The sequence below is a fragment of the Arabidopsis thaliana genome, chromosome 2, assembly GCF_000001735.4.
Source record: "Arabidopsis thaliana chromosome 2, partial sequence".
Lineage (NCBI taxonomy): Eukaryota > Viridiplantae > Streptophyta > Magnoliopsida > Brassicales > Brassicaceae > Arabidopsis > Arabidopsis thaliana.
In genome coordinates, this window is record NC_003071.7 from 6,083,483 (window position 1) to 6,099,927 (window position 16,445).

Below are 16,445 nucleotides of genomic sequence, written 5' to 3' on the forward strand. Positions count from 1 at the left end.
AGTTTTAAGGTTCTAAAAATCGCCCAAGGCAGCCGGTTAGGCGTCAAATAAGTGGTGGAGACAGACGAGCCGCCGCGATTTTGCATAGTCCGTGAAAGTGATTTGGTTGAGCATATATCAATCGAAACATCAATTGTCTGAGCATCAATTTCATGCTATAAGCAACACACATCAAACATTGATAATGCTAAGCTTTTGTGAAATTATTAAGACTTTCTAAGCTATAATTGTGAACTAAACATATTCCAAATTTAATTAGAACTAGAAATTGATTCGTGGTACACTGCGAGATGATATTTTCGCTAAAAATTTAGAGATTTTTATTTTACTAAATATTATGTATATATATATATACAGTGTAATCTATTCCAGAGGCATAATTTAAATGTACATTTAGCATGTGTAAATTAAGTATTAATTGTATGTTGTTTGTTGTATATTAAGTATTATTGAATTTATCTAAGTAGATTTTCCAAATCTTTATAGTTTACTAATGTGGACACCTATTGTTAAAAATTCGTTAAATGAGTTTAGATATTTTTAATAATAAGGTTATTATAGAAAACTAAATAATGTTTGGCAATATATATTACGAAATAAATTGTAAATCCTACTATATTATTTAGGAAGTACATTTTAAATGTAACCTTATCTTTTGTAAGTAATTACATAGGTATGCCATTAGAAATAAAATTTTAAATAGTAAATTAATTCATCTCTTTAAAAATTAAAAAGTCAAATACTAATTTAATTAATTAAATTAAATTAAAAAAACAAATACATTATTAATTTCCAAAAAAGTAACCAATTAAAATCAACAAATTAGATTTGATATCTAAATTATCATATTATTTTTTTATTAATTATTATAGTTCACCTCTCATCTTTATATGAGTAACCTATTCGAGTTTGGGTAGAACCCGTTCGGGTTTGGGATTAATGGATATATGATTTACTACCCAATAGAATAATTCTAAATATTTGGTTCTGGTTCGGGTCGGGTCCATTTGGGTTTGGGTCAGTTTGGATAAAAAGTTTCAGGCCCTAAATAGAAACGGGTATTTTGTATGTAGATAGCGGGTATCCAAACAAAAAAAACTTTTAAATTTGTTAAGTTTTAATAAATTTAATTATATTTGAATATATTTTACTAAATTTTGACAAACATAACAAATAATTTTTGAATAGTTTAGTTGTTTTGGATATTTAGGTCCAAAATAATTAATATTTTGGATATTAAATTAATGTTTGGGTTTTTGAATACCCTTGTAACGGGTAATTTCTGGACCAATCGGATATCTACGGGTTTACTAAAACTCTACCCAATAAGGAAATTTCCTAAAATTCTAATCCGCCATGACCCGGTTTTTTGGTTCGGATATTGGATTGGTTATCGGGTCCGTTTTTTCGTGAGCCCTATCAAAGATAATCTAATATAGGGCCCAATTAGGTTCACAAATATAACCAAAATACTATACAAAGATAATCTAATATAGGGCCCAATTAGGTTCACAAATATAACGAAAATACTATACAAAGACTAATTCTAAGTTAGGCCAAAAATTAGATCCTCTAATACAAAGGAAACATGTTTCTTACCAAAACAACTTGTATACAAATTTTACACATTTACTTAAAACTACATATGTTGTATTTATTATAAAAATAACATTTTTAAACAAAGTCAATCCAATGCAATATTATATCCAAATAGTAAAACATTGAAAAATATTATAGCATCACTTTTATACTATACGATTTCTTATATAATTTAAATAAAATATATAATTTAATTTAAATAAAATATTAATGCCCGTGCTGTATAGCACGGGTTATGATATAGTAATTATATTATTTGACAAGTCACAAGTGTATGGTGTTCCTAACAAAACAAATCATTTACCATATTAGAGGAGAAACACTTGTGCTACGTGTGAAATCAACAAATTTCTTACTTTGTTTAATTTAATTCGACTATATCTTATTGACAATAGATTTATTTTATACAAGAAATATTTTGATTATACTAACAGCAGTTTCTAAACAATCTGAAGAATCCTAATTTTTCCAAAAATAATAATTTCAAAATTCTAATGTTAATTCTTGCAAATAACTGTGAACAATTGTCTTAATCTATCAACTAAAATTTAATGCATTTAAACTACAAAAATTACTTTCCTAAAATTAAATACTCCATTCTAAACCATGATTAAAGTATTCTACATATAAATAAAATAAATAGTCAATACAAAATATATTTTTTTATCAATCTTCTATTAAATAAACATAAGATCATACAAATCAAACCAATTTGTTAATTTTTCAACAATCCAGATTTTACAAAACTATCTATAGAATAAAACGAAATACAACAATTTTATAGTTGACTGAAAAAGCAAAAACAAACTAGATTCTGAGCCGCACATACGTGCGGGATTTCATATTTTAAAAAATGTATTAGAATAAATTTTTAGTAAAAGATATTGTAGTGAATAAATTATAATGTACACATAAAAATGTATAGTGTTATTTATGACATAAGCTAATGTTGTGAACCGCACATTATGCGGGTTGTAAGTATTATCATATGGTTTTGATAAAAGTTTGTATTAAGTTGTACTAGTGAATTTTATCAATTACTTAGATGTGTGGAAGGTAATGTAAATTTTTTCAAAAAGTTTTAATTAAGATTTTTTTTTTTTGGGGTCAGTGAATTATATAATAGCATATATATCATAATAGTAACATTTCATTGGAATTTTTTTTTTTGTCTTTAACATTACTTTGGTACACACGTTTATTTTCTGTTTTTTATTAGTTTTGAAATTTGAATAGAAACTTTAGTTATTTAAAGATTTAAAATTTTTTGCATCATTTATTAGTATTTTATTTATATAAATAGTTTGGTCTTCCTGCATAACAAATAATTTGAACAGTTTCAGAAGTCTAATAGTTATAAACTTATAATAGAAATATATATTTGTGAAAATTAGATTTTAAATAGTGTAAAATTTCTATGCAAAATTAGTTTATAAATTAAAATTTGGTAACTCAAAAAACTTCTCTAACAAAAATTATTTTAGTGGCTCATAATTCAAGCCGAAAGTTTTTAATTTGTACCAAAATACATGTTAATGTAAACCCAGTTTGTATCCTCTGTCTTTATCATGACCGAGACGTACATGCGGAGTTTCATATTTTTAAAAAAATATTTGTAATTTTTTTTTTTAAAATATAGATTATTTTTGTGATTTATATTGTAATGTATAAATTATAATGAACATAGAAAAGTATAAAATATTATTTATGACAAGATATCTAATGTTGTGAACCGCACAATATCTATAATCTAATAATAAAAAACATACAACACAGTTAAATTGGTGCTTGGAAAGAAGAAAAACATCTTCGACAAGTTATACTCGTAAAAGTTTGCTCATCTAAAACCATAAAGACTACGAAATCGAGTTTATTAATCAATTAAAAATTTTATTTTCTATTAAAAATGTTAATAAGCAATTTACGATTTTTAAAATTAAGGATAAAAATATCTATGGCATATCTTTAAAATAAAGTAAGATACAAAAAACTGATATTGCAAAAAAGGAAAATCTATTTGAGTTACCATAAATAATTTTAAATTCTTTGACATATATTACAATAGTGTTGATTTTGCTATATATATATATATGTGCATTTTGTAGGTTTGATATATTAAGGATTCTTTAATTATATAAAGCAATGAATTCGTTTTTTCCAATTTAATCTAGCAATCTATTATTTTAAACATGAAGATCATGACCATTAAGTACTATTTTTATTTGATCTAATTATCTTTTACAATAAGAAATAATAATATATAAATATTTGTTTTAAATATTATTGGTTTGTTAGGTATTGATAAAAAAAATATATGAAAATATCTTATAAGTATATTTATTTTTGGTCGTTTTAAATAAGTTTATTTATCTTTGTAAATGTTTTTAAAATTATTAGTATAGTTTCTTAAGGAAATATATTAAAATCTAAAATATATGATGATATTAAATTGATTTTTTCGTTTCCAGAAATATCTCAAAATATATTACCAAAATATACAATTTTGAAATCAATAGCCTGATTTTTATGAAAACTAAATTTATTTAGTAGTAGTTAATTTACTAAATTGCCTATGTAAAAATTTATTTAGTTAATTTTAAACTACCCTCACAATGTTGTAGTTTACAAAATGCTTCCCAATTAATAATATAGATATAGATTGTAGTCTTTATATTATTAAAGGGGAAAATTGGTTGGGAGGTAGGACCTATCTAAAGCCTAATTTTTCTTCTACAATAAAAATAAATTATCAACCAAGCTATGTTTTCTAAAGCTACAATAGAAAAAAAAAATTGGTTGTATATGCCCTGTAGGATTTTTCATTTTTTGACTCAAAAGTTAACTTTATATAATTGTCATTTCAGCTATTTTTTTTGGGGCAAAAATCATTTCAACTTACATCTAACATTAATTTTCTGTCAAAAATCTTGCACTGAATCTAATATACTTATCTAACATTAATTTTCTATAGTCAAAAATCTTGTACTGAATCTAATATACTTATCTAACATTAATTTTCTATAGTCAAAAATCTTGCATTGAATCTAATATACTTATCTAACATTAATTTTCTATAGTCAGAAATCTTGCATTGAATCTGATATACTTTATGGTATTTATTGTAATATTTATTTCTATTTAATGAGAGTCTTCTCAAACTTTACAAGTGTAGGATTTTCTATTTTTCTAAATCTCTTTACTTTCAAACCTCTTTAACAGAGTCATATAAATAAAGCATATCGGACTTCTTATTTTTCATAGAATTATTAACCATAAGGAAGAAAATAATGGCTATGACACAAGTTTTTGTGATTTTTATTCTTCTAGCAACGTCGTTGTGCAACTCCAATGCTTTGCCTTCATCGGGTATGTTGTTATTGGTCATCTATCATTGATCATTTAACAGAGTAATTTTTGAATATTTTTTTCTTTTTCCTAAAACCGATTTATTTGTATATATGTGCGTATATATTTATTTTTCTTTAACTTGGTTGTATTTATGCAGTAATCAACGGATTTGGATATGATTATTGCATTGTAGAATGTTCAATAACTTTTTTAGATGATGCATGCAAGCCATTGTGTATAGACAGGGGGTACTCGGATGGAGGATGTATTGGTTTATCACCACATTTTAAATGTTGTTGTAAGAAATGATATAAATCAATAGTAAACTGGCGATTTGATATCTGGTTTGTTTTTTGATGAAATAAATAAAGCTAATCTTATTATACTTTGATAAGCTTAGAAAGTTTTAATAATTTTACAAAAGCTCCCCATTATCATAAGGATAAGTGGGTATAATAAGATATTTGCAAATTTTGCTTCCATTTAGATAAAGAGTACTGTATAACTCATAAATTGTCTTGCACAACGCATGGTAACCGAACACTAAGGCTCCGAATGGTGACAAAAATCGCAACCAAAATCGCACCGCAACAGTGTAGTAACAGTATCAAAATCTCTACATATACATATGTATCTATGTAGTTTCGTTATTATTTGAACCGCACCGCACTTTTCCCGCACCGCAAAACACAGTCACCATTCGGATCCTAAATGTTCTTGTTTTAAATCAACTTTCTCACAAGAGATTGATAGCTGAATAGACGTAACACCGTATCCTTGAGTATTGGTTAAACCCAATAAAATTATTATTTTTTGTTAGCACTCACCATTTAATGAGGATCCGAGAGCTATTATCTATTACTCTATAGAGAAATTCTTCCTTTTGACAATCATTTTTCTTTTTTTATAAATTTATGGTTAGTTTTATTTTTAAAAATAAAGATATACTTTTATTTACGATCATAATATATGACCTTTACATTTTATATATATTAAGAAGTTCAAAATATATACCAAATTTGTTATATTATTCGTTGTATATTTTGTTAAATTTATGTAATAAATTATTATTTTTATTTGTTTATTAAAAAATGAAAAAAATTGAAATATTTTTTAGTCAACGCCGGTCAACATCGGTCAACGCTGGTCAACATTGGTCAATGCCGGATTCCGATGACCGTAGCATCAAAGTAGGATGGTTATGGTGTTGGCAACATGACTTATGTTTGTTCGTGTTTGTGCGTATGTGATATCAATACTTTGTGTAGCTAACGAAACATTTTTAAAGTCTGCATGTGTGACGATGTGTTGGCTTATACTTCATGTAGCTGATAAACATTTTTCTTTACTAATATTCAAAATAAACAAAACCTAATAAAATTATGCATATTATTACCTCATGTTCATGTTATGCCACTACACTTCTTTTCAAGCATTTATTCTTACAACTTTTTTAAGAAATTAGTAAAAATCAAATGTTAGTTTTGATCAAATATGACAACCGTGATAAAGAGAAGGGACAATCTTAACAAAACAATGTCACTTTATTGTAACTTATGATGGTCGATTTGTCACGAAATGGGAAAAATCTAGTTCGTTGATTAGTGTGAATTCTATCATCTGGATCTATCTTATTCACTTTAATATGTATGCATGTAGCTAAAGACACTTGATTTCGTGTGATTTTGATCATCTGGATGTAAAAGGTATGGTGATGCGTCTAGTGTTGGAGCACCTGAGGCTTTGGTTATTGGTCTTGTTAATTAGTCTTTGGTCCGAAATATAATACCAAACTGTAACCGAAACCAAAATTAGTACCAATGTGAAGCACCCTTGTCGATTTCACGGGGACCGTACAATAGTGACGCTTGAGTGACGACTCTTATTCGTCGTGGTCTAATCCGTCTCTGTAGTCGACCAAATTTTTATTTATATATTTTTCCTTTTATTAGGGTTTCCTGACTTGTTATCCAAGCTTCCGCTCTCTATCACCATAGATTACGGGTTCAGAAATCTCTGTGTTCTCCTGTTCTCTACCTCTCCTCTGTTTTTGGGGCTTTACACAGTTTCCTTTGCTCTGGGGCCTTTTTTTTTTTTTTTTCGCGGAACTGGCAAAATTCTGGAAATGATTTTGCCATTTTGGTTTAGTGGAAGAAGGATTTCTGTACGGGCACTCTTTATGATTCTGATTATGCTTCTGTTTTTGTATGTGTTAATAATCCTGAAACTCATCGGTCTTTTTTTAGTCGAGATTGTTTCTCCAATTATAGATAAAGAGAGCCAGATTTTTGAGGCATTAAGCTACTTTTAATTGTATAAATTGCAGGTAATGTATTCAGGCTCAGATAGGGGGGCGAGAAGTGCGACGGCCAAGTGTCTAATCCTATGTTTCAATAATTAAGAGACACATTTTTTATTTTATTTTTGCTTCTAAATATTTTAAAAAATTAGATATAACACAAAAATTAAATTTAGAATGAACCTATAATATTTTTGAATGCATTTTTTTTTGTTTTTGTTAATTAAATTATTAATAGAATTATCATACAAAATTTCTTTATAGCAAAAAAATATTATTAAAAAAATTTACATTAAGACTCAAAAAACATTTGCCCTAGAGCCCATGAAAATATTGAGCCGGCATTGTATTCAGCTAAATATGTCTCTAATACAATTCGGAAGTACTTGGGTTGCTCAATGGAGTATTCGTTCTAAATTTTTCAGGGACATCAAGTCACCAACAAAAGTATGATTCACTTTGAGGGTTTTGATTATGTCATTTCTAGATTACCTTTGAAACATCATTATAAAGGTTTGTCCTATTGACAACCTTACAGTTCCATGCTCCATATAAGCTGTTTGGGAGCTTCAAAGTCGAGTATGTTCTCACATGGATCCTTTCCTTTCTTGTCGATGACGGCGGGAATGTCACATGGATCTTGCTTCACAGTTAGAGCTGATGCAGTGCGTGTTTTCTTCTATTCTCTAGCCTTGTGTATAAATTGTCTTCCTTAGAGCATGAAATAAAATAATTTTATTCCAAACACTAAAATAATTACTTGCTCTAAATAAAATACCAGAAGTTCATCAACATGTCAAGTTCATGTGTGTCTTGTATTAGGGATATTGTCCTACATCTGAAGTTGAGTAGAATCTTAGTATATAAAGGGTTAGGGTCACTCCACGTATTGCCAATTGGTTTTAAGTTGGAACCCCACAGTCTAATATCTTGTTGATAGAGATAGAGGAACTCCGTTCTGGTATGTGTTAGAGATATGAGTCTCTTTGTTGATTATCTTTTCGGAACTAGATAGGATATAGTTTTTCTTATAACTTAAATTATGATATTATAGAGAATCTGTTCTACAAGCTTTTCAAAAGTGAAAAGTCCAGAGAAAATAACAGAGGAAAAAGTCTGGAAATTTCAAGAACAATAGAATGCATGAACGAAGTCACGCTCAAGTAGAAGGAGGGACAGGGAGAAAACACACGAGCAACCTTGAGCTTCATATTGGAGAGACTAGGGAAGCGTTTAAGGTTCTTTGTTGCAAGGTTGAACACACATGCTCTAGTGGACTATAACCTCGGAGTACCACATCATATATGTTTTGTAACCTCTAGGAGACTCCAAAAAGTAGTGGAATGTAAGTGTAGTGATCATCACCTTTCTTGCAAAACCATACACGACTGGCAGGTGCGTCAAAGAACCAAATAACAATGTAGTCTTGTGTTTTCTTGTCTACCCACAAAAGATGATGCAGACATAAACCTTACTTCACAAACCGCTGAACTACAACCTGTACCATATCATGTTCTACATCCTGTAGCAGAAGTCCTGGAGGGTATCATGACACGTTCAAAGGCTAAACAACTGAAGAAAATGTTCAACTTAGTTGTGCAAGATATTTTGAGCTCCCTACAGTTATGAGTAAACTGGTCCGTAGCACCCCATACCAGATATGATCTAATACCCAAAGAAGAGCTTGCTGAAGCATTCACCCAGATGAGTCTTGAACGAACTACTCCCCCAGGTATGAAATATTGTTTGACAGGTTCAAGGACCCCTAGAAACCAAGAGAAGACTTTGGAGCTTCAAGAGACGGACGATTAGAGTGTCACAGTTGAAAGTGATTGAGAGAGTCAAGATCAAGAACAAGACATCAAGGACATAGAACAGCTCGAAGACATTGATAAAGCTACTCAGGAGGAACCCCAGAAAGACCCCTACTTCAAGGAACAAGCCAGAAAACAAGCACAAGACTTGATGCCAGAAGTACCTCAAGAAGTACTACAAGAAGTGACTCAGACGACAGCTATTGGGCCTAAAACGCATTTTGGTAAGGTTTATTTAGTTTATACTATCTTTGCAGATCCACACAGCCCAGATAATGGCTAGACCATCACCAACCGTGCTCCTTAAGAGAACTTAATTAGTTTCCTTATTTAGCTTATTTTCTTTCTAAAAACAATGGTTTTTGTGTTTTGATTTTATTTGTTTCCTTGTTGCGTTGTTACATTTAATTTCGGCCCGAAGGCTAGCTGAAGAACTCTTATAAAGTCCCCCTACAGCAGTTGTACGAGTTTTACCTTTGATTATCAATAAAGAACCGCATTTTCTCACTTCTTCTCTTTAAGTGTTCTTAAGAGAATAAGCTTGTTCTTTGTCTTCTGTGTGCGATTCACCAAGACCAAGTTCATGTACTGTATCAGAGACTTATCACATCTCTGTGGTGTACTTCAATCCGCCAGCACTTCCCCTCCATTAGATCCCACACGAGAGAAGCGATCGCCATCGTGTTAGATCTCCATCATCGACCATCTTTCCTTCACAAGAGAGAAGCGACCGCCAGCTTGTGAAGCCACCATCTCTATCAGATATAAAGCTCACCACCGAGTCTTGTATCATCTTGGTATCAGAGCGCAGTTGCGCTTCCTTGCCAGGTTTCATCGTTTCTTTTAGTCTGCCTTACTTTCTGAATTAGTTTCTGCATTAGTCTAGTTTCTGTTTTATTTAAATTAAAAAAAAACAAAAAAAATCAAATTCAGTTTATTTCGTGTTAAGTATTTGTTTTTGAGTTTCGTAATATCAATCAAAAAAATAAAATATTATTGTTAACTTTGTACTACATGAGCAAGTGTGTCAGGAAGTGATTCAACAAGTTCTAGCTTTCTTGTTTCTGATCTTTCTTTTTCTATTGTTGTGGTATGTTGATTTCTTTGTTGTGTTTTTGTCTAAGCACAGGTCAGTTTTAGGCATATACTATGGCAGAGGCAACAGAAATTCCCCAAAACGCCGTAATGCAAATGATGGCTACTTTGACGGAGGAGTTAAGGGGATTAAGGCAACGGCTAGGCCGCTTGAAGCAGCCCCATCCCAGGGTTGAATGGGGGCATGACCAGGCTCGTAGGAATGCCCGCGAGGAGGCGGAGGAGTTTCCTGACTTGGATGATGAAGATGATCCACCACCCGACCCCATTGAGACGCCAACACCAACGGAGAGAAGATCCATTGATGAGAAACCGTGCACGAGGAGCAGAACTGCGTGAACAGAACCAAGATATCAAACTAACATGATGTAAGAATCAATACCAACATTGATCTTACTGGAACTGACAAACTTGCTGATGGACTCGCTGAAGGACTTACCGAAGGTTTCGCTGAAGGACTCCCTGAAGGACTTGCTGAAGTACTTTTCGTACAAGATTATTCGATGCCAAATAAGGAAAGGGACATTACCCTTATTAATGATCCGTGTAAGGGAATCAAGAAGACACTCCAAACTTTCCATAAGGTTCCCCACCCGAGTTATGCTACACCTTACCTCACTTAAGAGTCGTTGAGTCACTTCTTTCCTATTTTGGATTCGCATGAGATCACACCTCAACGACTCTTTCCTCTTCTAAAAGTTTGCGTTTTTAAAAGCATCCAAGTGATCCTAAAGCTTCCAAGAAACCGCACATTTCTTCCAAAGTTATTTAGATACAAATTAAGGCTACACTTGCCTTATTTGGCCGATTACACCATAAAGCCTCTAACGGCTCTATTCCTTTATTGTTTGCGATCTGTTTCCTTTGTTTTGGTATATAGCCGTTGTACTAGAGCTTCTGTATAAGCTCTCTCTCGATTTCATTTGTATTCACCAATCATTTTAGAAATTATCTCAATAAACTTTAAGTTTGTTTTACAAAGAATTGTCTTTGTGTTTTGTCATTTCAAGTTGAGTGTGGATTCACTTCTCTTGTGTGATTTGCGGGCTGAATAACTTGTGGATTCAAGTTGTTTAATTCGTGTGTTGATTGTGGATTCATTCAACAAAACCTCCATCTTCCATCTCTATCTTCGTTCATCGACCATCAAAGCTTCGAACCTTTGCTTCCGTTGATAAAAGCATTGGGTGGATTCCCGTGTTTGTATCAAGTGGTATCAGAGCTAAAAGCTCCTATCCCCACCAGGTTGTTTCATTTCAACCTTTATCTTTTTCTGTTTTGTTTATTTTGTTTCATTTAAATCGAAAAACTAAAATGAAAATTTGTTTCTTGCAATTTGTTTGATTTGCTTCCGCGACCATAATAGATAAAAAAAAAAAAAAATCTTCCTTGTTTAGTTTGTTATTAGTTTCAGTTTTGCTATTCTGTATTATTTTGCAATTTGTTTGATTTGCTTCCGCGACCATAATAGAAGTGCACATTTTGTTTTGACAAGTGTGTGTTCTTAGGTTTTGTAGTGAGTAAACAGGGACTACAAGTAGATAAGGAGAAGATCAAGTCAATCCATGAATGGCCTACTCCAATATCTATTGCACACGTCCGTAGTTTCCATGGACTAGCGAGTTTCTACAGAAGGTTCGTTAGAGACTTAAGTATAGTGGCTGCGCCAATGACTGTTGTGATAAAAAAGAACGTGCCTTTCTCATGTGGAGAACCTCAAGATAAGTCTTTCAACACGTTGAAGGAGAGGCTCACGCAAGCACCGGTCTTAGCCTTACCAGATTTTGAAGTAATGTTCGAAGTAGAGTGTTATGCTTCAGGATTGAGAATTGGAGCTGTACTACATCAGAGAAAGAGGCCCGTAGCTTTCTTTAGTGAGAAACTAAGTGGAGCAGCATTGAGTTACCCAACATACGACAAGGAGCTCTATGCTTTGGTTTGAGCTCTTGAGACTTGGCAACATTACTTGTTGTCCAAGGAATTCATCATTCATACCGATCACGAGACTCTCAAGCATCTTAAGGGTCAGACTTGGCTTAAGAGGAGACATGCCAAGTTGTTGGAGTTTGTAGAGACGTTCCCATATGTGATTAAGTACAAGAAAGGAAAGGAGAATGTGGTAGCAGACGCTTTGTCTAGGAGACATGCCCTTATAGCTACTATGGAGGCTAAAGTGATGGGTTTTGAGCATATCAAAGAGTTGTACAAAGACGACCCTGAGTTAGGAGAATGCTACCGAGAGCATGGTAAAGGACTTTACAAGACATTCTACTTGCAAGATGGGTTTCTATTCAAAGACAAGCGGTTGTGCATCCCTCAAGGTTCAATGCGAGAGTTGATACTTACTGAAGCGCATGGTGGAGGTTTGATGGGACACTTTGGTGTAGACAAGACTTTGGCCAAGGTAATGGAGCATTTCTTTTGGCCCCACCTCAAGAAAGATGTTGAGAGGTTTTGTGCCCGTTGCATTGTTTGCCACAAAGCCAAATCAAGGTCACATCCTCATGGTCTCTATTTACCATTACCTATTCCTAACGCCCCTTGGGTAGATGTTTCTATGGACTTTGTTTTAGGATTGTCAAAGATTAAACACAAGGATTCAATCTTTGTTGTTGTGGACCGGTTCTCTAAGATGGCACACTTCATCCCGTGTGACAAGACCAATGACGCGACTCAAACCGCAGAGTTGTTCTTCAAGGAAGTGGTACGCCTCCATGGGATTCCAAGGACCATCGTTTCTGATCGTGACACCAAGTTCTTGAGTCACTTTTGGAGGACTATTTGGAGAAAGTTAGGTACCAAGCTTCTATTCTCAACAACTTGTCATCCTCAAACGGATGGACAAACGGAAGTGGTAATCCGAACTCTCTCAACTTTACTTAGAGCTACTCTTGGTAAAAATATGAGCACATGGCTTGATTACATTCCTTTTATCGAATTTGCTTATAATCGTGATGTTCACTCCGGTACAAAACTATCTCCTTTTGAGATAGTCTATGGAATTAACCCCTTGTCTCCATTGGATTTAGTACCTTTGCCTGAGAAATAACAGTTTTGCCAAGATGGTTTGAGACGTGGAGAAATCATCAAGAAGATACATGATAAGGCGAAATCAAACTTAGAAAAGAAGGCCGCCGAAAACAAACGTAAAGCTGATCGGAGAAGGAAGGAAATGTTATTTGAACCAGGAGATTGGGTTTGGCTACATATGCGACCTGAGAGGTTTCCTACACAGAGAGCATCCAAGCTAGCACCAAGAGGCGACGGTCCCTTCAAGATCCTCGAAAAGATCAACGATAATGCCTATCGTTTAGAGCTGCCAATTGAGGTAAAAATTTCTCACACTTTTAATGTTGCTGACTTGTCTACTTATGATCCAGGAGATTCAGTTTTGAGGACAAAACCTTTTGAAGAGGGAGGGAATGATGCGGACATCAACCTTACTTCACAAACCGCCGAACTACAATCTGTACCACATCCTGTACTACATCATGTACCAGAAGTCCCGAAGGTTATCATGACACGTTCAAAGGCTAAACAACTGAAGAAAAGGTTCAACTTAGTTGTGCAAGATATTTTGAGCTTCCTAGAGCTTGCTGAAGCATTCACCCAAATGAGTCTTGATCGAACTACTCCCCCAGGTATGAAATATCGTTTGACAGGTTCAAGGACCTCTAGAAACCAAGAGAAGACTTTGGAGCTTCAAGAGATGGACGATTCAAGTGTCACATCTGAAAGTGATCGAGAGAGTCAAGATCAAGAACAAGACATCAAGGACGTGGAAAAGCTCGAGGACATTGATCAAGCTACTCAAGAGGAACTCCAAAAAGACCCCTACTTCAAGGAACCAGCCAACAAACGAGCACAAGACTTGATTCCAGAAGTACCTCAAGAAGTACTACAGGAAATGACTCAGGCGACATCTATTGGGCCTAAAACGCATTTTGGTAAGGTTTATTTAGTTTATACTATCTTTGCAGGTCCACACAGCCCAGACAATGGCTAGAATCATCACCAACCGTGCTCCTCAAGAGAACTTAATTAGTTTCCTTATTTTAGCTTATTTTCTTTCTAAAAACAATGGTTTTTGTGTTTTGATTTTATTTGCTTCCTTGTTGCGTTTTTACATTTAATTTCGGCCCTACGGCTAGCTGAAGGACTCTTATAAAGTCCGCCTGCAGCAGTTGTACGATTTTTCACCTTTGACTATCAATAAAGAACCGCATTTTCTCACTTCTTCTCTTTAAGTGTTCTTAAGAGAATAAGATTGTTCTTTGTCTTATGTGTGCGATTCACCAAGGCCAAGTCCGTGTACTGTATCAGAGACTCATCACATCTCTGTGGTGTACTTCAATTCGCCAGCACTTCCCCTCCATTCGATCCCACACGAGAGAAGCGATCACCATCGTGTTAGATCTTCATCATCGACCATCTTTCCTTCACAAGAGAGAAGCGACCGCCAGCTTGTGAACCCACCATCTCTATCAGATACAAAACTCACCACCGAGTCTTGTATCAAAAGACCCTTAAGAACATCAGTGATCAGAGTGGTACACATAGTCCTGACAGTTTTGTTGGGGTTTATCTTCCGCAATTGTTTCTTGACTTGTACACAGCAGCACGTATCACAATCCTGCTCTACATTTATTACTGAACAGTAGGTTTATGAGAAGTTTGTAACTTACAACTGTCTAGTACTAAATGTTGCTTAGAAGCTCTTTTTCTCGTGCATGTTCTGTTTCTTGATGATAAAGCTCTTTATGGACTATACGTGCTGCTTTTTTGATCAGTCTTATTTGTTCCAACAGCAAAGAAACTATTTTTTTTGCTATCATATATATCTACAAAAAAAAAAAAAACTCCAAGTGTCTTGAGCTTGGAGGAGAGGTTAGAGAAATCAATACTCGACGCAGTGCAAAATACTTCAAAAAAAAAAAAAAAAATTTGCAATATTCATACAACAATTGGTTATATAGTTCTCCGAATTTTTCTCCTGTCTTGGAAAATTTGATAAGCTTTTCAAAGAGAACATAACACAAGAAGAAAGTCCCACTCAAGTCCTAGGGAGAAACCATAGAGTAGTCTTGAGCTTCATGTTGGAGAGCCTAGTGCACAGATGTCAATGGGCATAGTCTTCTGTCTACGGTAATCGGGAGAGTCATGACTGGTGAAATATATGGAGTTCGGTTCAATACCAGGCACCGTAACATGCAAGCCAAGAAGCAAGCCCTCCTCACCTAGAGAATATATACCTCCTCAGTGTAATGCTCAAACTCTAACTCTAACTCTTAACTGATACATATCAGGATCAGGAGCCTTGAAGACACGGAAGCTCCTAATGGTATCAACGCAAGTCTGGTCAAGGATACTCTTAACTAACAAAAGCTCTCCTGATTCGTTAACAACAATAACAATCAGCTTCATCTCGACATGGAGGAGGAGGTTCCAACATCTCGAAAACCTCGCGGTCCAGATAAATCAATGATCCGAATATAACAATGATGAGTGGTTAAAATATAGAGACTCTGACCTCGGAGTGCCACATCATATATGTGTTGTATACACTCCACGACTCCATAACGCAACGGAATGTAAGTATAACGATCATCTCCTTTCATGCAAAAGAAAACAGAATTGGTATACTCACAATCAAAGAACCAAACAACAACGTAGTCATTTGTTTTCTCGTCTACCCACAAAAAATAGGGTTTGGATGCTTGTGTGAAAAGTAACTAGATAGTTTAGCATTTAGTATAAGTTACATGTTTTTGCAAAAACAAAAACAAAAACTAATTGGATTCCAAACTCTTTTAATATAGACATTCTAAATATAATATCTAATATTACACATTTCATTAGAAAAATATATAAAAATTTATAGCACTAGATTTAATCCTACTATATTATTTGGGAAGTACATTTTAAATATAACCTTATTTTTTGTAAGTAATTACATAGGTATGCCATTAGAAATAAAATTTAAAGAGTAAATTAATTCATCTCTTTAAAAATTAAAGTCAAATACTAATTTAATTAATTAAATTTAATTAAAAAACGAAATACATTATTAATTTCCAAAAAAGTAACCAATTAAAATCAACAAATTAGATTTGATATCTAAATTATCATATTAATTTTTTATTAATTATTATAGTTCACCTCTCATCTTTATATGATTCTATTTTTGCGAAAAAATAATATCATCGTTATAAAAAATAATTAGAGTTTTTTCGCATATGCCATAATTTGAATTTTTAAAAACGAATATAAACTGTTCAATACATGAAAAA

At 33.1% G+C, this 16,445-nt stretch overlaps 1 protein-coding gene and 1 pseudogene across 2 annotated transcripts; both read left to right on the forward strand.

Moving 5' to 3' along the window:
• Window positions 1-4,809: 4,809 nt before the first annotated feature.
• On the forward strand, window positions 4,810-5,331 carry LCR84 (low-molecular-weight cysteine-rich 84). The gene is made up of 2 exons (NM_001036278.3): window positions 4,810-4,965; window positions 5,105-5,331. Exons 1-2 carry the CDS (start codon window positions 4,887-4,889, stop codon window positions 5,254-5,256), a joined length of 231 nt encoding a protein of 76 aa, NP_001031355.1. The 5' UTR covers window positions 4,810-4,886; the 3' UTR covers window positions 5,257-5,331.
• Window positions 5,332-11,623: 6,292 nt separating this feature from the next.
• On the forward strand, window positions 11,624-13,648 carry AT2G14370 (annotated as a pseudogene; the record flags this gene model as incomplete). Its single annotated transcript has 1 exon — window positions 11,624-13,648.
• Window positions 13,649-16,445: the final 2,797 nt, after the last annotated feature.